Genomic DNA, 26,850 nt, shown 5'->3' on the forward strand with positions numbered 1-26,850 from the left:
AGAATTTCCACAAAGCGTGGGCAAGAAGAAATAGCTTGCATGGCCAGAGGACCTCAGCTGGATATCAGGAAGAATTTCCCGACCGTAAATGTCAAGAGCTCTCGTTTACAGGATCAAAAGGAGCCTTCTGGGATGTGCCTATCTTAGGAATATTTTTCAGCCTCAAGTGAGAAGCTGTTTGGGTGGTTTTCTGCAGCCCTGGGTTGGACTGTGTGACCTCCACAGAATACCTTGGTCTCGTTGCTGAAGGGCACGCCTTACACTGGGGCTTTCACAGTGTGGTTGCCAGCAGCTGACTCCCGCCCAGGGGCTGTGGAGTTTTCCCCACAGAAAGAACAACTGAGCCTTTCACTCCCTGTTCCTCACTTGGACCAGTCCTTAGGTACATCTGTGGTTTTTCAGCTCTTCAGCACTTAGGCACTTTCCTCCTGAGCCAAGGGACTCCTGGGAACAATGCAGCATCTGTGTGTTGATAGTAACAGCCTATGGGCCAGAGTCACTCAGCCAAGCTCTCCTTTCGCCACACAGGAGCTGGATCACACACCTTACCTGCAATAATCCAAGGCTTAGTCAGCCTCAGCCCGTCCCACTGCCAGTGCCCTGCTTCTCCTATCTGCTCCCCCAACCTTTCACCTAATTTGCTTCCTAGCTCAGTTGCCACATTTGTTCCAATCCTCATGCAGGATGGTCTCTATTTTCCACCCATCCCACCCACAGAGTGAACAATAACATGTTAGTGGCTTATGGTCCGACACTAAACAGTGGGCACTGCAGAGGGAGGAACATGCTGCTTAGTTGGGCAGCTGGGTATTTACAAAAGGTTTGGCCTGCAAAGAGATGCCAGCCTTCTCCTATAACATGATTGCCTTTTATTTATTATGCAGGTTGTTGATTTACATGGGGAGTTGGAGATGCTAACCAAGCATGGAGTTTTCACATGGTCTATTTCTGCTGAGTTCAGGGACTTGGAGACAGCCTTTAACTTCTGGCAAAAAGACAATTTTAGAAAGGTGTTTAAAACCATCCTTTGGTTTTTGATCCTGAGTCAGAGACGGACATGTGCTTATGAAAGAAGGTAGAGTTTCAACCCTTAGGTAACCTTAAAAGAGCAGGAACTATGTTGTGTGTAAGTCATGTGCAGTATACAAACTTGATATTAAATGACAAATTGGAACAATCTTTCTCTAGGAATGCCTCTCTTTCATAGAGGCATCATAGTGAGTCTCTTAAAGCCTTGATCTAGGTGTGTTACAGATGGGCTTACAGAGTATGAATGCACAATAAGAAGGAAATTGGATAGGGAGTGAGGATATGAAGTTTAAAAGAAGGAAGAAGAGAAAATGAGATTTTAAGACAGGAAATGAAGCTCTGTGTGTGTGTGTGCGTGCGCGCGTGTGTGTGCACGTGTGCGTGCGTGTGTGCGCGTGCATGTGTGTGTGTGGGTGGCAGGCCTGGTGATCCTGTTGTTTAGTGTCTCTGAGTTTTGAGTTGTGCCTTTTTACTTTGCATAAAGTAGATACTTGGTCATATGTAGTTCCAAGGAGAAGTCAGAGTTCCACCTTTGGAGTCTTTCCTTCTGATTCACGATTTTCTTTCTGGAAAACATTATAACAATGATATTTAGATTAGTAAACTGAGCTGTTTACTCCTGGAAGTCCTAAGTCCTTCTTTAATTTTTATCTCATGAACCCTTTTATATGAAGTTTGATTTGTTGCCCATTAATGCTTTACACTAAATGCTGAAGTCCAAAATTCAGCCTCTGAATATGCAAGGCCTTTCCAAACATGCTTTTCTAGTTTGAGTCTCACGATATATCCTAACAAGCATCCTGACTCCGGCCACCATATCCTCATAGACTTTTGCTTTTAATCAAATCTAGTAGAGCCCAAATAATTTTTTTAACTTTAATTTTTTTGCTTTTATCTTTGTTTTTAATTGACACATAATAGTTATGTTTTTATGGGGTACAGAGTGATATTTCTATACACGTATACAGCTTGTAATGATCAAATCAGGACAATTAGCATATCCATTGCTTCAAACATTTATCATTTCTTTGTGTTGGAAACATTCAAAATCTACTCTTCTAGCTATTTGAAAATATATAATACATTGTTCTTAATGACAGCCACCCTGTAGTGCTACAGAACACTAGACATTCCTCCTATCTATCTGCACTTGGTATCCATTAACCAACATTTTGCTCTCCTCCCTCTCTGAGCCCAAAGAATTCTTATTCAACAGGAAATAAAAGGGACATAGAAAGAAAACAATTTGCTTTACCTGCAGTCTCACACTTACCAACAATTTTCCACTTAGGAATCCATCACAAAAGTTTTGCACATGCTCTACGGAAACTTCTGCTGTGGGCAGTGTATCCCACTCGTCATCTAGAGTCCGGTAAATTGCCAAAGCTGGCAGTTGAGACTCCTTTAGTTTGAAAAATGATATCACCTTCCCATTTTCTTTCACACCACTGTCCACCAGAATAAAGAGAATCTGCAGTTGTGGAAGTTTGAAAGAAAAAGTTCTATCTGAGGTGAGGTCCAGGGATAAAGAGATACCTTGTAATTGTTGCAGCTCACACTGATTGAATTTATGGTCTGCACCATGCAATTGAAATCTTGAGTTAAAATAAATTTTTGCAGCCGTAACAAAGAACAAAATCATGTCTTTTGTGGGAACGTGGATGGGGCTGGAGGCTATTATCCTTAGCAAACTAACACAGGAAGAGAAAACCAAATATCGCATGTTCCCACTTCTAAGTGGGAGCTAAATGATGAGAACTCATGAACACAAAGAAGGGAACAACAGACACTGGGGTCTACTTGGGGGGTGGAGGGTGGGAGGAGGGGGAGGAGCAGAAAAGATAACAATTTCATGCTGGGCTTAATGCGTGGGTGATGAAATCATCTGTACAAGGAAGTCCCATAACACAAGTTCAACTACGTAATAAGCCTTCACATGTACCCCTGAACTTAAAAGTTAAAAAAAATGAATTTCCTATTATTTTGTGTTGCTTTGGTGTTTTACCCCTTTGACGAGATTGATTTAATTTTAAGAACATAGAATTGGAAATTACTTTAGTGATTATCTAAGAAAGGAAGTATAGCCTAATGGTTAGGAGCAGAGAGCACGTTTTAAATTCTGCCTCTGGTACTCTCTAGTTACGTGAGTTTGGGCACATTACTCACCCTCTCCGAGACTCAGTTTTCTCATTGGCAAAATGGGCTTTTGGTGGGGGAAATTAAATGAGGTAACGCATTAATATTTTTATTCAGCTTTTGGCCTATAGTAAGTGCTTGATAAATGTAGACTATTTTATATTATTAAATCAAACCTTCAACCCAAAGTAGAAATCTTCTTTATAATATTCTGATCAGATGATTGTCTACTTTCAGTAACACTAAATACTTTCAGTGTTAGAGAACCAACCATCAGAAAGGCGCTTATTTTATTACCAGACAGTTCTCATCATTAGAACAGTCACTAGTTAGGCACAGTAGCCTTGAAGTAGTTGAAGTTTTACTATTTCAGTAATATCAAGCAGAACTTCACAAAGGAGGGGAGGGAAAGAAAGAAATATTCATTGTATATTGAGCAGGTACCAGGTACTTGATAGCTGTTTTATATGAGAAATGAGCCCTGAGGTCTAAATCTCTATGAAATTATGGGAAGGATTAAACAAATGGTGACTTAGAGGTGATTTTGCTTTCAGTCTCTTTGGATCTCTATTTTCTCTCTACTAATCAATGCAGGAAAAAACCCACACTTAATCACTACAGGAAGATATAATTACATATGCCTTTAATATGATAAAATACAACATCTCTAATTTCAAATAATGTGATTTATTATGTCCTACTTCTTGCTTTGCTATCTCCTAACCATAGTTGTTTTCCTTATTTATCTCTGCTTCCTAGCCCCATCTCCCTTTTCCTAGTGTCCTGGAGGTGTGTATGCAATAGGATATTCCCATTCTTGCCTTACCTTCCCCTGGAAGAGCTTGGCTGCCTTCTGGTATCTGTGCATGTTCTCTTCATACTCTGGGGAGGCCTTGTTCATTATCAGGAGGAGATGAATCTGAATTATGCTGTTGAATAGCCCAATCACAGTCTGGCAAGTCGAAATGTGTTACAGTAGAGTGAAAGAGAGAAAGAATGCATTAGTACCTGGGAAGGAGTGAATAGGTAGATTGAAACATAAATGAGAGCTGGCCACTGGTAACACAAATGGAACTAGCTTCCAAGATGGCTCTCAGTTAAGTCTTACCATCTTGTTTTCATGCAACTGTGTAGATCCTTCCTTCCCACACTGAATGGGGTGGAACTGAGTAACCAAGACAATGTTGCAGAAATGATGGAGTGCGACTTCTAAGGTGAAGTCTTAAAAGACATTATGGTTTCTGCTCTTCTCTCTATCTCTCACTCTGAGGAATACCAGCCCCAGTGTAGGGCACTCAAGCAGTCCTCTGAGGAGAAACGCATGGCCAGGAACTAAGTCCTTCTACTAACAGCCAGCATTGACTTGCTATTCATGTGAGGGAGCCATCTTGGAAGCAGATCCCCAGCTCCAGTTGAGCCTTCAGATGACTGCAGCCCTGACCAATGACTGCAACCTCCCAAGAGACCTCAAACCAGAAGCATCTAGCCCTAGCCACCCCAAATTGGATGACCTGCAGAAACTGCATGAGATTATCAATGTTTTTTATTTGAAACTCCTAAGATTTGGAGTAATCTGTTCTGCAGCAATAGACAACTAATACACTATGTAACATATTAGTCACTTTATTTCAGCCCCCTTTCTTGTTGCAAGACTAGTCAGAGACACTTAAAATGTAGACTTTGTTTGAGTACATATTAGTAGTTCATACTTATTGAGTGTTCATTATGTGGAAGGCACTGTCTCCAACTCTTAACAAATAATAAGTAATTTAATCTTCGAGGTCCCAGTTTTTCAAATGAGGAAATTGAGGCATAGATAGACTAATTCTCCAAGAGTCAAATAAATGGCAGACAGGGATTCACACCAGGTGGTCTAGCTCCAGAGTCCATGCTCTTGATCATCAGGATGGACTGCCTCATGCACAGTGGATAGCAAAACGCCATATAAACAAACTCAATCTCAAATGTGGTTGAACCAATGTATCAAAGGTCAGCAGAAGGTGAGCTCTTCAGGAGACCAGAAGCATTGACCTTGTTTTGCTGATTAGAGATGGTGATTTTTCCATGAAGTTGTCAATGACTTAGAGGAGTGGAACAGCCACCAGTCAGACAGAGGAGAAGAAAAAGAGGGGAATCCATGGCACTGGTTCCCTTCATTTCACTGTCCTGAAATAATGCTGCGAGTCTATTTCAAACCAATCTCATCTCTTTTCCCCTCTCCTAAATGCAGAAAGCATTGCTACAAAACTAGTGTGTACACAGGAAGAGAGAGAACACGGTGGGTTAACAAATCTTTGGTCAGAGTCTTAGGAGGATGGGGAAGGGCGCAGCTAGGTAGAATTCTTCCTGATATTTTACACAATTTTGTAGAGATTCTCCAGCTCTTTTGGCTGCCTACAATATGTAGGCAAGGAGGGCCCAATGGGTCCTTTCCTAAAGATTTCTCCATGGAGTTTAAAATCAAGTTTTAGATTCTTCATTTGGGAGATTGGATGACACATGATTTACTCTTGTTTTACTAAATCCTGCTACTTAAATTTAGAGCATTCATTCACTATTCTAACGCTGAGGTGGAGGATAATTCCTGGGAAGAGTAAAGAAATAAAAGCTAAGATGTCAAAAGGTACAGTTATCTTAGCAGAAGGGATTGACCATAGCCGAATGGATTCGTTTAATCCTAACAGACACCTTGACGCCAAGTACTGAGTGTGTGCATTAAAAGTGCGTGGCAGGTCAGGTGCATGGCTGGGATTTTCTGCCCAGCTGCTACTGGTGCAAACCTTTGCACCAGAAGCAGATGAGAAACAGCTATAGTAGAATGGGCAGTTCTCCAAATGAGAAAAATATTACTTTCAGGAAATAAAAAAAGTAACAATACAAATTGAACTTTCTTCTTTAAAGAAATTCTTACTGAATTTTCTCTTGATATAATCTGCCTTCACTAATAATATGGAACTTAAAAAAGATATGTCATTGCTCTGCGAAATGAGAGACAGATCAGGCATAAGAAACCAGGAAGGTTAGTGCATGCCCCTGCCTTAGCTAGCTTGCAAAATGCCACAACACAGAGGCCATAGCCCAGGGACCATAAGATCATCTTTTCTGGCCCCACATGCAGAAGAACGCCTTTTTGATTATTACTGCCAATACCCCAGGGGCATATGTGTTTGGAGCCTTAGCAGAAGTGGAAATAGAGTCACCAACTCCACAGAGATAAAGATGGTGTGAGAGGTAGGCCAGATTTTAGTCCACAAGAAAAGGGGTGTTTCCTGTTGAAGGCAGTGCAGGGCAATAGACAACCACAGGATTCAGTCACAGGCACCAGTCATAAAAAAGCAAGGGCAACTACATAGGCTGTCTCTGAAGCTTGAATTACTAGCCACAGGGCTTTGAAGAAGTTACTTAAATTTTCTGAACTCCCATTTCCTCTACTGTTACATTTTGTCCCTTAAATTATGCCTTTTCTATTTACTCATGATGTGACTTTGAATAATGTTATCAGTTGGATCTTGAATGTTCTCCTCTATAAAATGGACACAATAATTTCCTCTCTTCTACCTCAAAAAAAATCAATATGAGGATTGAATGAAAAAATGAGGATGAAAGGGCTATGTAAGTTCTCAAAAATCATACCATGCATGTAAAGAACTGGTATTGGAGAATAGAAGGTACAGCATTTTGAGCTGATGTAGATCACTAGAAGTTAATACCCTGTAAGGTTCTGTAATCTATGTCAGGGAAAATAAAGGATGGGACACATTAGATAATTCTGTAGACTGTTATAGTCTATAGAGAGTGTTAGAAGGCCATTTGGTGATCAGGACAGGTGGAGCACCACCTTTACTCAGATTGCATGCAGCATGCAACACCAGAGGAAGACACACCAGGAGAGAAGGCTGAGGCATGGTGAGGGTGTAGGCACGTGCTAGTCAAAGCATGGTTTGCAGCTGCTGCCAGACCAGGAACTGTTTGTTACTGGTCTGCAAGGAGGTACATACAGAAAATGAAATGCTTGTTTAGAAACAATTACAGAAACTTTACATTCCTGTGACATCCAAATATGTGATCAGTGAGCTTCATTTAAAATTTTTTTGTTTGTCTTTCATTTATTCTTATTTTATTTTAGGCACACACCATCATACCTGGCTAATTTTAAAAGTTTTTGGTAGAGACAAGGTCTCGCTATGTTGCCCAGGCTGGTCTCAAACTCCTGGACACAAGTGATCCTCATGCTTTGGCCTCCCACAGTGCTGGGATTACATTTGTGAGCCACTGCACCTGGCCTTGAATTAGTCACCTTAACTGTGCATTCTGGTTCTCTTTCTTACTAGCAGTGTGATAGTTCATTTAACTTTTCTCTGTTTTTTTGCTTAACAGGAACAAGTTAAATCTTAAAAAGGTGTAGGAAGGATAGTAACATAAACAATACAGTATTGTATTGGTCGAAGAATTGGAACTCTGGGAGGAAGAGACCTCTGTTATGAAGACCAGTACCTTCCCTGACTCAGGCTCTGAAGGGACTAAGAACAGGAAGTATTGTTTACCACAGGGTTGTACTCTGTCACCATGTGGAGGCTGTTGATCTCAATGAAACGGCTCAATTTGGTGGCATCAATGCTTTCAATGTCTTCGTCCTCTAAATTCAGTTGTTCATTGTCTACCTGGATAACACAAAAAAGAATGAAGTCACTATTCCATCTTTTTTTCATGTATTGATAAACGTCTTTAGACCCCCATGTGACAGGCACTGATTAAAGCTCTGAAGACCAAAAGATAAGTAAGAGAGTTTCTCTGCCCTAGGGGGACAAACTGTCCTGTAGACTCCAAAAAAGTGAAGAGAAATGTCCCACATGATGTGGCAGGTGTCACCACAGGAGAATCACAGGCCCGCATGTCACCTATGGAAGAGCAGAAAAGCTTCAAGGAAGAAGTTACTCCTGAAAAGTGGCTAAGACTTGATCAGATAAATGAGGATGAGGAAGGAGCTTTAAATAGAGAACAGCATATGCAAATACTGTGAGATGTGAGAGGTTGCGTTCTGGAAGCTGCTGTTAGTTCACTGTGACCCTACCAGATGTGATGTGAGGGTTGCAGAGAGATGAGCTTAGAGGGATAAGGAAGAGCAAATTTGGAAGTGTTCTGAAGCCAAGGCATGTAGATTAAATTCTATCTGAGGGCAAGGGGGGTCATTGGCAAGGTCAGATTTGTATTATATTTATGTACCCTTTTACTGTGAAATAAAACACATGTAGAGAAAAATATAACACAGTATAAACATTTGCTGTAAAGCTCAGCAAATTATCACAGAGAAAACTATTGTAGAACCACCACCCAAGTCAAGAAATAGAATATTGCTAGAACCCCTGAAGTCCTGGTGCTTCCTTCTAGTTTATAATTCATCCTTTTTTTTTTTGCCAAAGGTATGCTGACTTTTATATTGACCATTTTCATCCTTTCCTTTATACCTTTATAACTTAAAGATGCTTCTTTTAATGCTATAGTTTAGTTTTACCTCATTTTTCACATTAAATACATGTAAACAAACTTCTTTGGCTTAACATTTTGATTATAAGTCATTTATGTTATTGCATGTAGCTGTAGTTTGTTCATCTTCCTTGCTGTATAATATTCCATTGTCTGAATAAACACAATTTATTTATTCATTTTACTACTGATGAACATTGGTTGTTTCTAGTCATTAAGACAATGCCATAATGAACACTTCTTGACTTTTAGTACATATATGCCTCTGTATCCACTGAGCATATACCTCAGATTGGGATTTTTGATTATAGGATATGTATATAGTTAACTAGTAGAAAATGCCAAGCTATCTTCCAAAGTGAATAATTTACACATACCAGTACTGTGTATGACAGGTCCCATTGCTCCACATCCTTGTCAACACTTGCTATTGTCAGTTTTTCTAATTTTACTGATTTTGGTGGATATGGTTATGTCTCAGTGGTTTTAATTGCATTTCTCTCATTAACCACTTAATAATAATTTAAGGATATGAGGACAATTAAAGATAATTATCCTCTTTATGAAGTGTTTATTCATGTTGCTTGCCTATTTTTCTTTTGTCTATCTTTTTCTCTCTGATTTGAACGTGTTTTTATACATTCTGGATATGAGTCCTTTGTTGGTTCTATAATATATATATTTTCTTACTAGGGCTTCTCCTTTAATGGTGAGTGCACATGAAAGAAGGTAATTTAAACATAGTTGAAGTTATCATCTTTATCGCTAATGTGTACTTTTTTGTTTTGTTTTAAGAAATCTTTGACTACACCAAGGTCATGAAGATATTCTCCTATATTTTCTCCTAGAAACATTGTCTTTCACAATAGATCTAAAATCCACTTGGAACTCATTTTTCTTACTTCTTAAAATGGACGCTAAGGTAGGCCAGGTGCAGTGGCTCACGCCTGTAATCCCAGCACTTTGAGAGGCTGAGGCCAGCGGATCACCTGAGGTCAGGAGTTCAAGACTAGCCGGCCAACATGGTGAAACCCTGTCTCTACTAAAAGTACAAAAATTAGCTGGTGGTGCACGCCTGTAATGCCAGCTACTCTGGAGGCTAAGGCAGGAGAATCACTTGAACCCAGAAGGTGGAGGGGAGGTTGCAGTGAGCCGAGAATGCGCCACTGCACTCCGGCCTGGGTGGCAGACTGGAACTCTGTCTCAAAAAAAAAAAAATGCTAAGATCCTTGATTTTTGTATTACTCTTCTCTAAAGTGAATATTAAAGTCTCCTTCTTTCTGATTGCTTGCATTAATTGGGGCATTGGTCTTCTACTGTCCTGGGTGTTTCTGGTTCTTAGGCCTTCAGACTCAGACTGGAATCTACATCATTGGTGCTTCGGCCCTCAGGCCTTCAAACTAAAACGCTGGCTCATCTAGGTCTCCAGCTCACAGGCAGTAGATGGTGAGACTTTTCAGCCTTCATATTTGTATGAGCCATTATCTTATTTAAAAAATCTCTTAATATGTATATTCATATATATAATATTTACCACTATATATATAATTTGTGTTATAAAAATAATACAATGTAAAAATGTAATTTTTACTATATAATATCTATCTATTATCTATCTATCTATCTATCTATCTATCTATCTATCTATCTATATTACCTATCTCCTGTTGGTTCTCTTTTTCTGGTGAACAGAGAAACAGAAAAACAGAACCAACTATATTGCAAATAATACTGCCATGCCATTAGTTTACTGCTATTATTGTTATTGACAAATTGATTGGTGAAAACTTTTCTTAGTGTTTGAAGTCTTTTTCCTATTTTATTATATTTTACTTTTAACCTACTATTCAGTTTTGTACATATTTATGGGGTATAGTGTGATGTTTCAATACATGTATACATTGTGTAAATAATCAAATCATAGTATTTAGCATATCTGTTGCCTCAAATATTCTTTGTGATGAGAACATTAAAAAATCCTTTCTTGTAGCTATTATGAAATTACAATACAATATTGTTGACTATACTCACCCTACTGTGCAATAGAATACCTAAACTTATTCCTTTCATCTAACTGTAACTTTGAACTTATTAACCAATTTCTCCCTGTCCCCACTTCCCTCTTCCCTCTTCCGTCACCACTTCCCCCTCCGCTCCCCAGCTTTCCATAACCAGTATTGTGCTCTCTACTTCTATAGATCCATTTTTTAGATTGCTTGTATGAGTGAGATCACGTGGTATTTGTCTTTCTGTACAAGGCTTATTTCACTTAACATAATGTCCTCTGGGTCTATCTGTGCTCCTACACATGACAGAATTTCATTCTTTTTTATGGCTGAATAGTGTCCATTGTGTATATGTACTGCAATTTCTTTCTCCATTCATCTGCTCATGGACATGTAAGTTGATTCCATTTCTTGGTTATTGTGAATAGTGCTGCAATGAACATGGAAGTGCAGATATCTCCTCAACATACTATTGATTTCATTTCCTTTGGATGTATATCCAATAGTGAAAGTGCTGGATCGTATGGTAGTTCTATTTTTAAATTTTTGAGGAATGTTCATACTGTTTTCCATAATGGCTATACTAATTTACATACCCATTAACAGTGTATAAAAATTCTTTCTCCACATCCACACCAGCGTTTGTTATTTTTTGTCTTTTTGATGATAGCCATTCTAATTGGGGTGAGGTGATATCTTATTGTGGTTTTCCAGTTTTTAATTAAAAAAATGTAGAAAGCAACCCCTGACCTGACCTATGTGCTCCTTTTCTCCCCAGAATGAGCCTATCGCTGTCAGAGATGTTTGAGCCAGAGTAACTCCATCTTGAATAGGGGCTAGGAAAAATGAGCTGAGACCTACTGGGCAGCATTCCAAGATGGTTAAGGCAGTCTAAGTCACAGGATGAAATAGCAGGTTGGCACAAGATACAGGTCATAAAAACCTTGCTGATAAAACAGGTTGCAGTAAAGAAGCTGGCCAAAACCCACCAAAATCAAGATGGTGAGGAGCATGACCTCTGGTCGTCATCCCTGTTACCTTCCCACCAGCCCCATGACAGTTTACAACTGCCATGGCAATGTCAGGAAGTTACCCTATATGGTCTGAAAAGGTGAGGCATGGATAATCCACCCCTTAGTGCATATAATCAAGAAATAAAAAAAAAAAGGGACAACCAGCAGCCCTTGGGGCTGTTCTGCCTGTGGGGTAGCCATTCTTTCATTCCTTTACTTTCTTAATAAACTTGCTTTCACTTTACTCTGTGGACTCACCCTGAATTCTTTCTTTCGCAAGATCCAATAACCCTCTCTTGAGGTCTGGATCAGGACCCCTTTTCACTAACATCTTTCTGGAAACCATGGAAGGAACTATAGTGAGGAAACCCCCTGACCCAAAGACTAACTTCGGGTAAGTGATGGGGTTCAGTTATATCATAAATTAAGGATCATTCCATGTTTTTATGTTTCCAAGATATAAAATCCTATTATCTGGCCAATTTTAAATTTGTAAGTAGCAAAAAATACATAGAAATCTATACATTTCCTCCTTAGAAGGTTCTAAATGCACTCATAAATTTGATATGTAGAATTTTTATCATTCAGTTCAAAATGTTTCCTAATTTTTTGTTCTTAATTCTTCTCTAAACTATTAGTTATTTAGAAGTGTATTTCTTAATTTTAAAATGTAAGATTTTCTGGTTATATTCTTATTGATTTCTAGCTTTATTTTTACATTTTATTTTTATTATTTGTGTCTTTAAAATTAAGTATATTTTACAGTTTTTGAATACAGTATTCTATAAATGTTTATCAGGTCACTTGGTGAATTTTATAGTTGAAGTTTTCTATATCTTTCTTTTTTTTTAACCAGCTTATTTTATTTAAAAGAGTGTTGGGGCCTGGCGCGGTGGCTCACGTCTGTAATCCCAGCACTTTGGGAGGCTGAGATGGGTAGATCACAAGGTCAGGAGATCGAGACCATCCTGGCCAACATGATGAAAGCCCATCTCCACTAAAAATACAAAAAATTAGCCGGGCATGGTGGCATGCACCTGTCGTCCCAGGTACTCAGGAGGCTGAGGCAGGAGAATCGCTTGAACCTGGGAGGCAGAGGCTGCAGTGAACAAAGATCACACCACTGCACTCCAGCCTGGGCAACAGAGCAAGACTCTGTCTCCAAAAAAAAAAAAAAAAAAAAAAATAATGTTAAATTTTTCTATTATGTTGTGGCTTTAACCATCTTTTTATTCAATTTTGTCAGTTTGTGCTTATATAGTGTCAGGACATGTATTTGATAAATGCAAATTTAGAATTATTAAATCTGTCTGGCAAATAGAAACTGTCATTATTAACTGTTATTCTTTATCTCTAGGAATGCTTGTTGCCTAAAAGTCTACTTTGTTTGGTATTAATATATTCATATCAGCTTTCTTTTGAAAGTGTTTGCATGGTATAGCTCCATCCTGTGTTTTACTTGTGTCACTTGTAGAAGGCACATTGTTGCATTTTTCAATCCAGCCTGATAATCTTTGTCTTTTAATTGGATTATTTCCATGAAATGAAATTACTGGTGTATTTAATTATGCATTTTCCATTGGTTCTATGTGTTCCAAATGCTATTTTTCTTTATTTCTGTCCTACTTTTGAATTGACTGAGTACTTTATATTATTTTCTTCTTTCCCTTTATTGGCTTAGAAGTTACATAGGCTTTAATTATTCTCTCAGGGATTGCCAGAATACATTATACAACATGCATTTTTTTTCACTTCTCAGAACCTAGTATTAATTGGCAATTTCAGCTTCTTCTTGGACAATGCAAACATTAGAATATTCAAATACAGTTTATCTCTTTTAAATTCAATTTTCTGGCTCTACATTCAAGACTTACACATGATTAGTGTCATGTGTTTTAATTCCAGATCTCACAGGATATTATTATTTTTGTTATATCTTCAATATACACTGACGTTTATGCACATATTTGCATTTTAGCTTCTCTTTATTTATTCCTGTATTTTTTAGCTTCTGTGTGGGTTTTCTCTCCTCTGCTTAGAGAAGACCTTTTACTATTTTCCTTAGTATGAGATGGAGGTGTTCAGTGACAAATTCTCCCAGTTTGGCTGTTTAATATATATTTATTCACCTTTTATTTTTGAAGGCTGTTTTTGCTGGGGGTAGAATTCTAACGTTGGCAGTGATTTTCTTTCAGTATTTGAAAGATATAATGCTTTGTATTCTGCATTCCACTGTTGCTATTGAGAAGTCAGCTGTGAACCTTATGGTTGTCCCTTTGAGAGTATTTTGATGATAGTCTCTCTTTTCTCTGACTTCTTTTAACATTTTATCTTTTGTTAAGTTTTAGATGTACTATGGCATGGCTAAGAGTGGATTATGCATATTCCACATGTATATATATTTGCATATGTGTAGACGTATGTGTGTATATTTGTGTGTGTGTGTGCGTGTGTGTGTGTGTGTATATATATATGTATATCTAAAATCACTCTAATTTAATTTCAGGGGCTGAAATGATTTGCATCTGTGCTGCAGCCCTCGAGAGGGCTTATCTACTATGATTCATTCCTGTTTTTAGGTACAGCTCTGTAGGATTCAAAGGGGATGTGAAAGGTGTTGTACTAGATTCACCTCCTATTTCCCCTTGTGAGGCCTGGACTCCAATATTTAATTTTCAACTCCTGAGGATCTCAAAATGCAAATTTATTTCTTAGCTTCTGGGCTGCTTCTAGAACTGACCAAAGCCGTCTAGACAAAAAGCAGTCCTCAATGCAGGGTTCATCTTTTTTGGTTTTCATCTTCTTCCAGATCTTGACCTAGATATTTTCCCTCTTTTACTGGCTCTCTAATGCCTTCAGGCACACACACGCGCACGCACACACACACACACACTTACACACACATTCATGCACACACATTTTAACTTTTAAAAATAGTCTTTGGTGGAAAGGATTGTCTAGCTACATGATCCATTATCCCAGATTTGTATTTCAGAACAGCCTTTCCACCACACTCAGATATATTGAAAGATAGGACTTCATTCTTCCAATCATTGTTCTCAGTTTTCTATTTCCTCACCCCAATCTACTCATACCCATAAAGACACAAAGATAGTGCCTCCACCATCCATAGATAGATCCACGCCTATAGATAAAATTATTAATATCAGCTCCTGAACAATTTTGTCCATTTCCTACAATAGTTTGCATCACTTTTGAGATCCTTAGGCCATCTGCTCTTGGACATCTCCTTAACCCTTTCCCCTCCATGTGCTATCTGTATATGTCCTGCCCAATCAGATCTTGCCTTGGATCAGAACCACCCTTTTTTCCCCAAGGTACTTTCTCCTAGTCTACCTGGTAAAATGAGAAGCAAATCTCATGTTAGTTAAGGTAGGAGGGAATTCAGGCAAAGGGAAATTAAAGTCACTAAACAGCAAGAATCTAAGATTGCTCTTTATTGTCATCCCGGTGATGATTCCTATTTCACCTCTTTTCTTCAAGAGGGTCTCCCATTGGGATAACTAAAAGCAATAAGAACTCTGGAGATGCACAATGCACCCCTTATGGTTAATTTTAATTCTGGATAGATCTAGTCATTCTCTTCCAATCCATTTATTTAATAATTATTTGCCGAGTGCCTGCTATATGCACTGAGGCATAAAATTGCAGCCATTCATTCAGATGACAACTTAAGCACTCTTTATTTTGGGACTGCTTTATACAATTTAAATTTATGAAATAAATAAATGTTGAGGTACAGAAAAGTTTGTATTTCTAAAAAAGAATTTTGAAACAAATCAAAACCACAGGGTAAAAATGAACTCCTTGTGTATATTTAATTGTTTAAAAATTCACAAAGTTTTGAGTAGAAAGCTTGGGAAAAAACAAAACAAAACATGAAAGCAAGAGAAAAGGTCTTAGGTAGATCCTTGCCCACCCTCCTACCACCTCCTTCCCCTTCCCTTGCCCATATCAGGACGAATGAGTAAAGAAATAAAATGAGCACACAAAAAAATAATATTTGCAGCTCCTCTAGATACTTAATGCTGCTACCGACCTGTATTTCCAGCTGGCACGTCTCCTTCATACTTAAGGCTTTGCTATTGCAACCACCAAAATCATCATCATTATCATCACAATCAGGACTCGTTTAACATTTGATGTGTCTAAATGCTTCCTGACTATTTTTCTAGGAATTCCTAGGTCTGGTGCCTGCGCCTCAGCTCACATCGCTGTGCATGGACCAATAATCCCCCCCTCCCTGTACTCTTTTCCGGGCAGTCCTTCATACTTCCCAGAACAGGGAGAACAGGAAAAGCCAGTTACTCTGGGTGTTTCTGGACTTAAAGAATGCACTAAATTGGAGGCAGAGGATGTTAAGTGGTGATAACATTCTCTAAGAAGCAAAAGAGCTTTAATAAAAGCCACCCTCCTGCAGTCTCTCCAGTTTGTTGTACTTCTTTTAAGAAAACATGCCTGATCTTTCATTATTTCTTAAACTAATAAACTCTGGAACATTCATGTTTAGGGTTTCTGGAAGCAACATTTGAACAGGAAATCTCCCTCTGTAAAGGGAATTATTTGCATAATGCACTGGAAAGAAAATCCAACCCAGGAACCAAGAGTTGGAAAAACCTTTTAAAATGTCTTTTTTCAGTTTTATGGAAAGAATTTTACTTAAAATATCATATTTTTATTTCAGAGAAAAGAGGCAGCAGAAGAAAAACAGAAATAGTAAACTGGAAAGATTGCTACCTTAAAACATAATTTTGAGTTTCCTCAAGAGTATCTGAAGTAGATTTTTTTTTGTTGTAGACACTACATCATACCAATCACTCATTTTCTGTTCATTAGTATTTCAGCTATATTCATTTGAATTCCCATGGAATTTTCTAACAACCCAGATTTTTATAAAATGTATTAAAATTGTCTTAGTTTATGCCACAGTTATAGTATTAAATGTCTTTGGTGGCACTGAGAAATCATTTGTTAAACAAAGGTCCTCATGTCCTCGGTTTGTTTTTTTAAAGCTGTTCAGCTTATCATATATTTAGTAAATATATACTTTAAAAAAATGTTTCATCATGGACACAGGTAGGGGATCATCACACACCAGGGCCTGTCGGGGGATCGGGGGCTGGGGGAGGGAGAGCATCAGGACAAATAGCTAATGCATGCGGGGCTTAAAACCTAGGTGACAGGTAGATAGGTGCAGCAAACCACCATGGCACACGTATACGATGTAACAAACCTTCATGTTCTGCACATGTATCCTGGAACTTAAAGTAAAATGAAATAAAATAAAATAGAATAAAATAAAAAATGTTTTATAATCTGACATATCTTCTTGCATTTCTTATCAGTTTATTCTCATGCACGAGTTTCTTCTGATTCTCTTTGTCTGGTGAGGTATATTTCTTATAATAGTTACCCAATAAATAACTGTAAAAGGAATAAAGGATGACTGCACTGTGTTTTCATTACTATCCCATTAGGTCAAAGTTAGGTTAATTATGTTTCTTTAAATAGTAGTGACTGAAAAAATCCAAAGCAGGGTAAACATTCAAATAATATTTCAAATTCCATTTTAGGACAGGCTCATAGTTTATTTAACCTGGGAGTTACATCTCTGCTAGGGCAACAATAAGAGTCCTGTTGAAAAATTTGAGAGTTTATATGCTGTTACACTCACAAAAGACAGGCTGTGCCCTCACACAGCAAGACTGTTATATGCAACTTATTATGGTTTCATGAATTTTACCTAAATTCTTCCTGATTACTTTTATATAGTTGGCCTGCACTATTTTTGGAGAATATTATGTTGCATAAATACAGCACTGGCTGGCCATTTATTGCTCCAGCATTTCAAGCATGAGTAATATCCATTTATTGTTATTTTTTCAGTTAATCATTATTTCAGCTTATTTCTAAATATGTTCTTAAAATGGAAAATTTTGTAAATTTAGACAATATATAATGTCTAGATTAAATCTTGATAAATAATTCTGCAGTTTGATTAAGGAGTGCTAGGAGGCTAGAGGAATAATTTAAGAGAAAATAGTTGAAAGAAAAATAGGCTTTAGAATGAGGGACATTAGATAGAATTCAGTGTAAAAACAAAGTTTTTCTTCAGGGTCAAGTGCTTAAGAAAGCCACTATAGTATAGTAAAAAGGGTATGATTTGTAGTCAGCAATGCTGGGTACGAATCAGACAACTGTTACTTCATAGTTGTGAGATTTTGGGCAACTAAACCATTCTCTCATGGAAATTTCTTTATTAAAAATGCGGGAATAATAAAAATTACTTCATCAGATTCTTGTGTGAATTAAATGGTCAAATATTGTAATAGTGCCTATCATAGATTAGGCTCTGAAAACAAACAAGCAAACCGAACAAACTGGATCCAGAAAATTTTTAATAGGTTCACGTTTCCCAGTGTAAAATAGGATAGTCTTGGTTGATGTTCCCTTTTCAAAAAAAAAAAAAAAAAAAAAAAAAAAAAGTGCTCCAAACTCTTGAATAATGGTCCTATTAAAATATGTACTAAAGTTTTGAAAGTGTAAACTGTGAAAAAAAATTTATCTGAAAGCTGGCATGACAAAATTGAGCTTCTTCCAGCTCTGCCAGTGAAGTAGGGCAGGAACCAGTTTGTTTGTTTTCTGGTATGGCACATAAATAATCTTGCCCACAGAGGTCCCAAGAGTTCATTTAGACTAGGTCCGTCACTAGCGGTAAACAAAAAACAGATGTTAAAGAAGACTGAAAAACTGAGAAGTCATCAGTGAAGCTTTATGAGGAATAAATTGTAAGCAACGCCAGTGCTCCTGTTAGAGGATGTTAAACCTGTAGAGATGTTGGAAGCAACGGCACTTGTTTTTCTTCCCCATGTGCATATCTTGGTGGTACTAAGCCTTTTATTTATTTATTTATTTATTTATTTATTTTACTTTAAGTTTTAGGGTACATGTGCACATTGTGCAGGTTAGTTACATATGTATACATGTGCCGTGCTGGTGCACTGCACCCACTAACTCGTCATCTAGCATTAGGTATATCTCCCAATGCTATCCCTCCCCCCTCCCCCCACCCCACAACAGTCCCCAGAGTGTGATATTCCCCTTCCTGTGTCCATGTGATCTCATTGTTCAATTCCCACCTATGAGTGAGAATATGCGGTGTTTGGTTTTTTGTTCTTGCGATAGTTTACTGAGAATGATGATTTCCAATTTCATCCATGTCCCTACAAAGGATGTGAACTCATCATTTTTTATGGCTGCATAGTATTCCATGGTGTATATGTGCCACATTTTCTTAATCCAGTCTATCATTGTTGGACATTTGGGTAGTACTAAGCCTTTTAAATCAGGCCTTATAAGACCGACAAACGAAAAACTGAGAAAGAAGTAGGTGTGGAGTGTAGCTTATTAGAATTTTTGTATTGAAGGATTTCTACCAGTGGTTCAATGGCAACACGAAAGGCATTTGCCTAACCTTCCATATATTCCTCACCAAAGCTTTTCACAGAAGAATTTGATTTAATCTTATTTCACACTGGTGAGAATGCAAACCAGCAACCACTGTGCAGGTGGGAAAGGGGTTGCTGAAGGGAGCTCACACAACTTCAGACATGCTTTTGGAGGTGAGTTTAGTTCCCCAGGCACCTTCCGAGTGCCTTTAAGGTTCCAGAGGTGTATTATAGCCCTTTGAATACAAAGATGAATAAGTCATAGTTTCCAACCTTGAATAGGTCATGGCCTAAGAGGGTAATAGAGGAGACAGATACGTAAATATATGATATGAATTATAAAATGGTATATGAAAATAGAGATAAGGAGTTACATATAGAGGAATGCTTAGGCCCATTTGGAGATTCCAGAGATATTTCCTGAAGGGTAACATTCCTGAACTGATTCACTGGAGTATGAGAAAGAGTCATCTGGGTGAGGCTAGGTGAAAGGGGACCCTTGGCGGGTGGTGGCATTCTAGACAGAAGGAATAGTCTAGGCAAAATCATGGAATTGGATGATCATTATGTGTATAGTTGGCTACTGAGAGGATAAAGCCCAGGGTGGAAGCTGGATGGAAAAAGAACTAGAGAAGCAGGCAGTGGGGCAGGCCAGCAAAGCCTATTTGTAACATTAAATATCTCATTTTTGATTTTTTAAGAAATGAGAAATATTGAAGAGTTTTAAAGAGAAGAGTGCTATGGCCAAATTTCTATCTTAAATACATCATTGTGATACCATTTTAGAAACTGTATATAAAGTAGTAAAAGGAGATCTGTTCAGAAGCTAATGAAATTGCTTGTGCTTAGGCTAAGAGCCTAAATACAGAATGAGGTGGAAGGAGTGGAGGAGAATATAGATTCAAGATAGAAGATACAACTGGCAAAAATGTAAGACCAAATGAGCATAGCCACTTAATAAAATAGTATCTTAGATGGAGGAATATGATTAGCAGGTGCAGACAATAAATTCAGTTTTGAACATTTTAAGAGTATAGTGCTTATGAGGGTATATACCCAGCAAACATTTGAATCATAAGAGAAGTCCAGACTAGGGATAAAATATTCTAAATGCTCAGCAAGCACATAATAGTGGAATACGCAAAAGAATTGTACTTCTTAAGAAGAACATATTCATTCATTCATTCATTCATTCGTTCATATATTCATTCTAAACAAATACTTAGTGAGCACCTACTGCACAGCAGGCACTGTTCTAGGCTCTGTGGATACACTGAACAGAACAGTCTTTGCCTTCACATAGCTTGGGTTCCATGACCCAGACTGTAAAAAGTGTTGGGTCAGGTAGCATTGTAGATATAGGAAGAGAAGGTCTCAAAGAGATTATAAAAGCAGCAGGAGGATCAGGAGAAGTAGTTTCCTAGAATTCAAGGAAAGAGAGAACATTAAAAAGAAAGAAGTCATCGCTAACATCAAACATGACAGAAATGTTGAGTAAAATAAGACCTAAAAAGGGTTCATTGAGTTTGGCAATATGGAAGCCATGCAGACCTGGATAAATGTAGTTTTAATGGTGTGATGGGGACATAAACTAGATAGTAGTGTCTAGTTTAGAGAAAGACAGTACAAAATACACTTAAAGAAGTTTCAATGAGAAAAGAAAGGGAAAGAAAGGATGGAAACTAGAAGGGGCACGACATTCAGTCCCGAAATACTGAAAACTTTTTCTTTTGCATCAATTTACTCTTTTTCAGTGGACTCTTGATATTCCACCAACAAGTAGAACTCAATGACCAATGAAAGCATCAGAAATCCCTATTTCTGCACATGACCTCACTATTCTTAGACACCCTGGCTTTAAGCTTTGCCTGCTTTCCATAACTGTGATATCTAATGATCACAGGATCTTCCTCTTCTTTAATTTCTGTTGCTACCTCTCTACTACAGACTCTTAATACTTCTCACATGGTCTATTTTGTCAGCCTAACAAAAGCTCCCTCTTGTCTTGCCTTTTAACCTAAAAATCCATCCTCCACCTTGCTGTCAAAATAATCTAATAAAACACATTTCTGTTCATGTTACTCCCCTGATGTAAAGGCTTTAGGGGCTTTCCAGTAACAGCCAAATTCAGGACAAACTTATTAAAGTGGTATTCTACTTTTTCCCCACAATACGATTTTAATCAAGTTTCTTTCTCTTATATTCATTTTCCCCAATGTGTACCCTGGGATCCAGTGAGATTGGCCTGTTTACTGTTTCCTGAGTTTTTTCCCGTTGGCCATGAATTCTTTAGCTTGTCTGAACTTATCTATCCTTCAAGTTTCAATTCTGTTGTCTTTTTCTTTTCTTTTTTTTTCCAGAATTCCCACACTGCTTCTATCCTTTGAACTGTGATAAAACTTTACCCATAGTGATTCTCTTTGTATTATAGATACTTGCATATTATATATACAATACCTACCATACTTAAAGATCTATGAGACTGGAGAATACATTTAATATGTTTTTATTATCGGTATCTTGCATAGGGCATACAGGAAGTATATAATAAATGTTTGAAGAACATAAATGAACTCCTCAAAATATTTAATATAAAAATTTTGGAGCTCAAAGTGACCTTAGAGATAATACAGTCTAACTCTTTTATTTTATAAAGGAAAGAATTGGAGATAAAAAATGTTAAGTGACTGCCCAAAGTCATGTGGCTGTTGAGCAACAAAGCAGTACCACAAATTCCATTCCCTGGCTTTCAGTCCTGTCCTCTTTCCATTTCATTACAGCAGTACCTGTTTGGGAAGCTTGAATTGAGTCATCATCCTTGTCAACAATGTCCCTGAATTTGGTACCATCATTAGTGTAAAAGACATAGAGTCCTTTCCAGTCTCACAAGTTTATGAGTCCGCAACCCAATGAAAATCTGGGAGAAAGCTCAAGCTACCCACCCAACTTACCAGGCGAAAGAGGCAGATGGTGTTCCCAGTGATGTTGTAGTGTGTCAGAACCTCAGAATCAATGCTGATCCCAAATGACACGCCTGGGAATTTTTGCACCATGCTATGGAGTATGGGCACTGCTAGTATTTCTAAATCCTAAAAACAAGAGAAAAAATAATACCACAGTGGTTATTTCGAAGGGCAGAGACAAACGATAGGCAAAAGAAATATGCTATGATGCTTACCAGAAATCATAGATTTGATTTACTGCCCAGTAACACATGATTTACCCCTAACAATTCAGGTTTAACTGGCAGTGACATTCTTGAATTTTCCAGGCTCTGTGAGTTAATAGGTAACCACGAAATTGTAGCTGAGCCTGAGACTCCTGTCAGGCCTTGTCATAGAGCTTGACGTTTACTAGGGGCTGAGAGAGGCCTCAAAATCATAAAGGCCTGCCTAGTTTGGCTACACTGTTGTAGATACATATGAGAAGCAACTCTTCTGGGAACAATTTGTTTAACGGTGAAATAGCAAACAAACTAACATAACCAACTCTATTTTTGTTTAAAGGGCATTTATTTACTCATTCCTGCATGTAGGTTAGAATAATTTTAGAGCACTGAGATAATATGCAAAAATAGGAGTTATATAGTTTTTAAAACTAACTCTGGGATTAAAGGAAAAGTATGTAAACAACTAACTATGTTGTGCTACAGATGTATAGGTGCCTTGTGACCTGACCAAGGACAAAGAAGTTCCCAACTTCCTGAGACCCTTGCTGGGGCCCAGATGCCTATGGTTGCCGGTTATCACTTGATCCCAACTCCCTCCTCTTCACCCTGCCCTTAACATACAAAGAACCTAAAATTGGTAGTGACTTAAGATGTACTTTGTTTATTTATTTTGACACAGAGTCTTGCTCTGTCACCCAGGCTAGAGTGCAGTGGCAAAATTTTGGGTCACTGCAACCTCTGCCTCACGGATACTTGTGCCACACCTCCTGAGTAGCTGGGACTACAGGTGTGCGCCACCATACTTGGCTAATTTTTTCTGTATTTTTAGTAGAGATGTGGTTTTGCCATGTTGCCCAGGCCAGCCTTGAACTCCTGAGCTCAGGCAATCCACCTCCCTCAGGCTCCCAAAGTGCTAGAATTACAGGTGTGAGCCACTGTGCCCGGCCAAGATGTACTTTAGGATGCTAGTCCACTGTCTTCTTGGTTTACTGGATCTTCAGATAAACTGACTTTTCCTCCCACCGGCTCTTCCTCTTGAGTTTTGGCTTTGGTTACATTTGTGGATGAAAGGAAAAAATGCAAAAATATGAAATAGACGCCATCAAAAGGGCCAAAAAAGAAAAAAAGAAGAAACATAAAACAATTAAAATGAAAGCTTAGAAGTTTTAACAAAAGTTTATGCAGGTTATGGAAGGACAGTCCCTCTCTTGCCACTGTAGATAAGCCTGAGCTTTGCACATGAAGATGCTGTTCACGCATTCAACTCTGCAGCCCAGGCCTGCAGGAGGGAGCAGAGAAGCCACTTGCGAACAGTGATTCCAGGCCTTCCATAGAGGCTGGCATCATTTTCCCTGCTGTCACGGGACCTTTATCCATAGTAGCTCCAGGAAATTAACAGGAACAAACATGTTCTACCCTGCAAGTCCCCAGGCTGAAGGAGGAGATGTGCAAGGAGAAAAGAAGATGGCCAGTTGATATGGTTTGGCTGTGTCAAACCTAAAATCTCATCTTTAAATGTAATCCCCTTAATCCCCACATGTCAAGGGTGGGACCAGGTGGCAGTAATGGGATGATGGGGGCAGTTTCCCCCATGCTGTTCTCGTGATAGTGCATGAGTCACAAGATCTGATGGTTTTTTAAGCGTCTGACATTCCCCTGCTTGTGCTCATTCTCTCTCCTGCCATCCTGTGAAGAGGTTCCTTCTGCCATGATTGTAAATTTCCTCAGGCCTTCCAAGCTATGCTGAACTGTGATTCAATTAAAACTCTTTCCTTTATAAATTATTGAGTTTTGGGTATGTCTTTATTGGCAGCATGAGAACAAACTAACATACCCGTCTTGCATCTGGCGTCAAGCAGAGGGAGCTGGTATCTACTCTTCTAGAGGCCGTGAACAATAGTTAATTGAGGCCTCCTCTCTTATTCTGCTCCTTCAGATGGAATTGCTGGAGGACAAAATGATGGCATCTGGCGGCTGTTTAAGTTATTGCACACTCCTCCAGTTCCATGCTCTTGCCCCTTCCCCGTCTTTCTGACGGTGTTTTTGTCTACAGCTCAGATTTCTCATTCCTGAAAAAGGTAGTCCCTGTCTTTCTCCCTGACTTGCATCTCATTGCAGTGATTTCCAACTGTGTACGCAGAACTGACAGGGTAATCAGGAGTTGTAACTGAGAAATGGAAACAGACAAGAAGGTCTGCTATGAGAGAGTAGGGGCTTGATCAGCTGTGAGGATTTCCAGATGCTACCACCAGAGAAAGATGAAAATGCTGGAATGAGGCAGTCTCATTTATGGCTGCCTTTGTTAGCCAAGAAGATAATCTGGAAGATGGAGGTTAACACCTTGAATATACAAAATGCCATCCTTTTCCAACATTTCAGACAAGGCAAAGAGAAAGAAGAGTCTACCATATTTGGGGGAAAGGCTTTAAAAGGCTGTGCACTGACTAATGTCCAGGACGTTTGGCATCCTGTAAACAGTGTTGCTGGATGATATAAATTGGGTTCACTCTGGCCCCTGCCTATTCATAGGGTGCTATGAGAGTATAGGCCAAATGTGTTTAGGACAATGGTAGGGTTCCGTGAAGGCATTCTTTCTGCAGATACTGACTTGATCTTCAAAGCATCCATAGATGAGGAGATGCAGCCCACAGGCTCAGAACTCTTGAAGTAAGTATGAGAAAGATATAATTTAGAGACTGGGAATGTCTTGAAAGTAAGAGGTCCCAATGGACAAGATGAAATCAAACTGCGTGGCTGTCTCCCTTTACCCCCACTTCTAATGCAGTGCCATCTGCCAGCAGGTGGCTGCTGTGGTTCCCTTGAGGTAGAACATTTCTGGCTCTTAGGGGAATTGCAAGTAGGGGACTAACCTGGAAGAAGCCTATGACAGCCACCTCAGTGGCAGCAATGAATTCCATGGCAGCTGGGACATCTGCGAGCCACGTGGGTTCCTGGGCAGCACCAGGACCATCTAGAGAGAGAAGCACAAGATGTCAGGGTACTGAGGCAAGAAGAAGCAGCTCTAAATAATGAGGGCATCTATACCTTTTATCTCTATACTAAGGGCAAGAAGAGCACAATTTATAGGAGTACTGTTGGCATTCCAAGGCATAATATTTTTACTAACATATGGAAGGTGACCCTACTGATGGTCTGTCTCTGAAGGATACTGCCAGACTTCCCTGCTCTCTACCAGGCAAAATGCATCTTATCCAGGATTTCCTGGAAAGCTTTCTAGGTGTGGAGGAAAAGTACCCAGAGAACCACCATGCTCCCTTTCCTTCTCCTAATAACACTTTCACACTATAGCCACCCAACTACATTTTTCTTTTACCTGAGGATTTCTCAACTTCTGCAGCAACTTCTGCAGCCAGCTCACACGTGAGGAGAAATAGGAGGAACATGAACCTGGACGGGGCATCTTCCATTGTCCCTCTCCTGCTCCTGCTCCAACCCTAGACTTTGCGTTTGGGAGGCCGACTCAGGGCAGCCCACTCTGTAGCTGATTGGCTGTGGGGTTGTTAGGGCTTTGGGAACTTTGCAGCTGGCTCCAGGGGAGCCTTCAACTTCTGAGATAAAAGACCAAGGTTAGTAATAGGGACTCAGAACATAACCAACCAGAAGAAAGTCAGGTCAGTTTATTTAAATAAAAAATGTAAATATGCTGTGCCAGGCATTGATTCTAGCGCTAGGAATAGAAAGATAATTATGATCTGATCCGGCCTGTGCCAGCTTAGATTGTCAGTGGGAGAGATGGGCAAGTAAAAAGATTATTTAAATATAAGATGGAAAGTGATATAGAAAAATTCATAGGGTGCTATGACAATACATATTAAGGGTATTAGGGACAATGCTAGGGTTCAATGAAAGTGTTCTTCCTGCGGAGGATGCCGGAGCAGAGTCCTGGGTAAGTAAGATTTTGCCAGGCAACACAAGGTAGAAAGGGAGTTTCATGTAAAGAACCAAAGCACAGGCCGGGCGTGGTGGCTCATACCTGTAATCCCAGAACTTTGGGAGGCCGAGGCGGGTGGATCACGAGGTCAGGAGATCGAGACCATCCTGGCTAACACGGTGAAACCCCATCTCTACTAAAAATACAAAAAATTAGCCAGGTGTGGTGGCGGGTGCCTGTAGTCCCAGCTACTCGGGAGGCTGAGGCAGGAGGATGGCCTGAACCTGGGAGGCGGAGCTTGCAGTGAGCCGAAATAGCACCACTGCACTCCAGTCTGGGCAACAGAGCGAGACTCCGTCTCAAAAAAAAAAAAAAAAAAAAAAAAAAAGAACCAAAGCACAGATATGCAAATATAATGTGTGACAGAATTATTAGTAATTGAGAATGATGAAAAGGAAGGAAGAGATACATGTGCGCAGAAAGGCATGTTGGGACCAGCTCACAGCAGGCTTTATATGATACGCTAAGCGCGGGAGCATCAACTTTATTCTGTAGGTGATGGGAACCACTGAAAAGTCTTAAGCAGAAGAAAGAGATAAAGTTTGATTTTGTTCACAAGTGTCTGAGGAAGTCCAAGATGAGATTTCCACAG

The 26,850-nt window shown here is 39.1% G+C and overlaps 2 protein-coding genes across 6 annotated transcripts in view; one reads left to right on the forward strand and one right to left on the reverse strand.

The window, feature by feature from the left end:
• PDE6H (phosphodiesterase 6H) overlaps positions 1–26,850 on the forward strand; it is a 203,421-nt gene that overhangs the window by 107,117 nt on the left and 69,454 nt on the right. The window contains exon 4 of one of the 4 annotated variants that reach the window (XM_063786378.1): positions 7,543–7,716. The exons of 2 other annotated variants lie outside the window; for them this stretch is intronic. In XM_063786378.1, coding sequence (XP_063642448.1) covers positions 7,543–7,570 — 28 coding nt within the window. In that variant the 3' untranslated portion in view covers positions 7,571–7,716. Of the gene's footprint in view, positions 1–7,542; positions 8,833–26,850 lie in introns of those variants that run through there. One more of the 4 variants, XM_063786379.1, reaches the window with a different exon arrangement.
• ERP27 (endoplasmic reticulum protein 27) lies at positions 855–25,817 on the reverse strand. Of its 2 annotated transcripts, XM_063786373.1 has the most exons (7): positions 25,641–25,817; positions 25,177–25,277; positions 22,089–22,226; positions 7,710–7,826; positions 3,992–4,117; positions 2,303–2,500; positions 855–1,595 (listed from the first exon to the last, which is right to left on the reverse strand). In XM_063786373.1, the coding sequence occupies exons 1-7, from the start codon at positions 25,732–25,734 to the stop codon at positions 1,548–1,550; spliced, it is 822 nt and encodes a 273-aa protein (XP_063642443.1). In that variant the 5' UTR covers positions 25,735–25,817; the 3' UTR covers positions 855–1,547. The 2 variants fall into 2 exon arrangements, with proteins under 2 accessions (XP_063642443.1, XP_009423191.1); XM_009424916.5 differs by lacking the exons at positions 22,089–22,226; positions 25,177–25,277; positions 25,641–25,817 and adding an exon at positions 15,729–15,914.

The sequence above is a fragment of the Pan troglodytes genome, chromosome 10, assembly GCF_028858775.2.
Source record: "Pan troglodytes isolate AG18354 chromosome 10, NHGRI_mPanTro3-v2.0_pri, whole genome shotgun sequence".
Taxonomy (NCBI): domain Eukaryota; kingdom Metazoa; phylum Chordata; class Mammalia; order Primates; family Hominidae; genus Pan; species Pan troglodytes.

What these genes read in the sequence shown, in the direction of transcription:
- ERP27 (XM_063786373.1), bottom strand. Translation starts at nt 25,734, where the DNA reads ATGGAAGATGCCCCGTCCAGGTTCATGTTCCTCCTATTTCTCCTCACG. An exon ending in CCATCTGCCTCTTTCGCCTG is followed by an intron (nt 7,827 to 22,088) that starts GTAAGTTGGGTG and finishes TGTGTTATCCAG; the next exon opens with GTAGACAATGAACAACTGAA. An exon ending in TGACAGAGTACAACCCTGTG is followed by an intron (nt 4,118 to 7,709) that starts GTAAACAATACT and finishes TCGACTTGCCAG; the next exon opens with ACTGTGATTGGGCTATTCAA.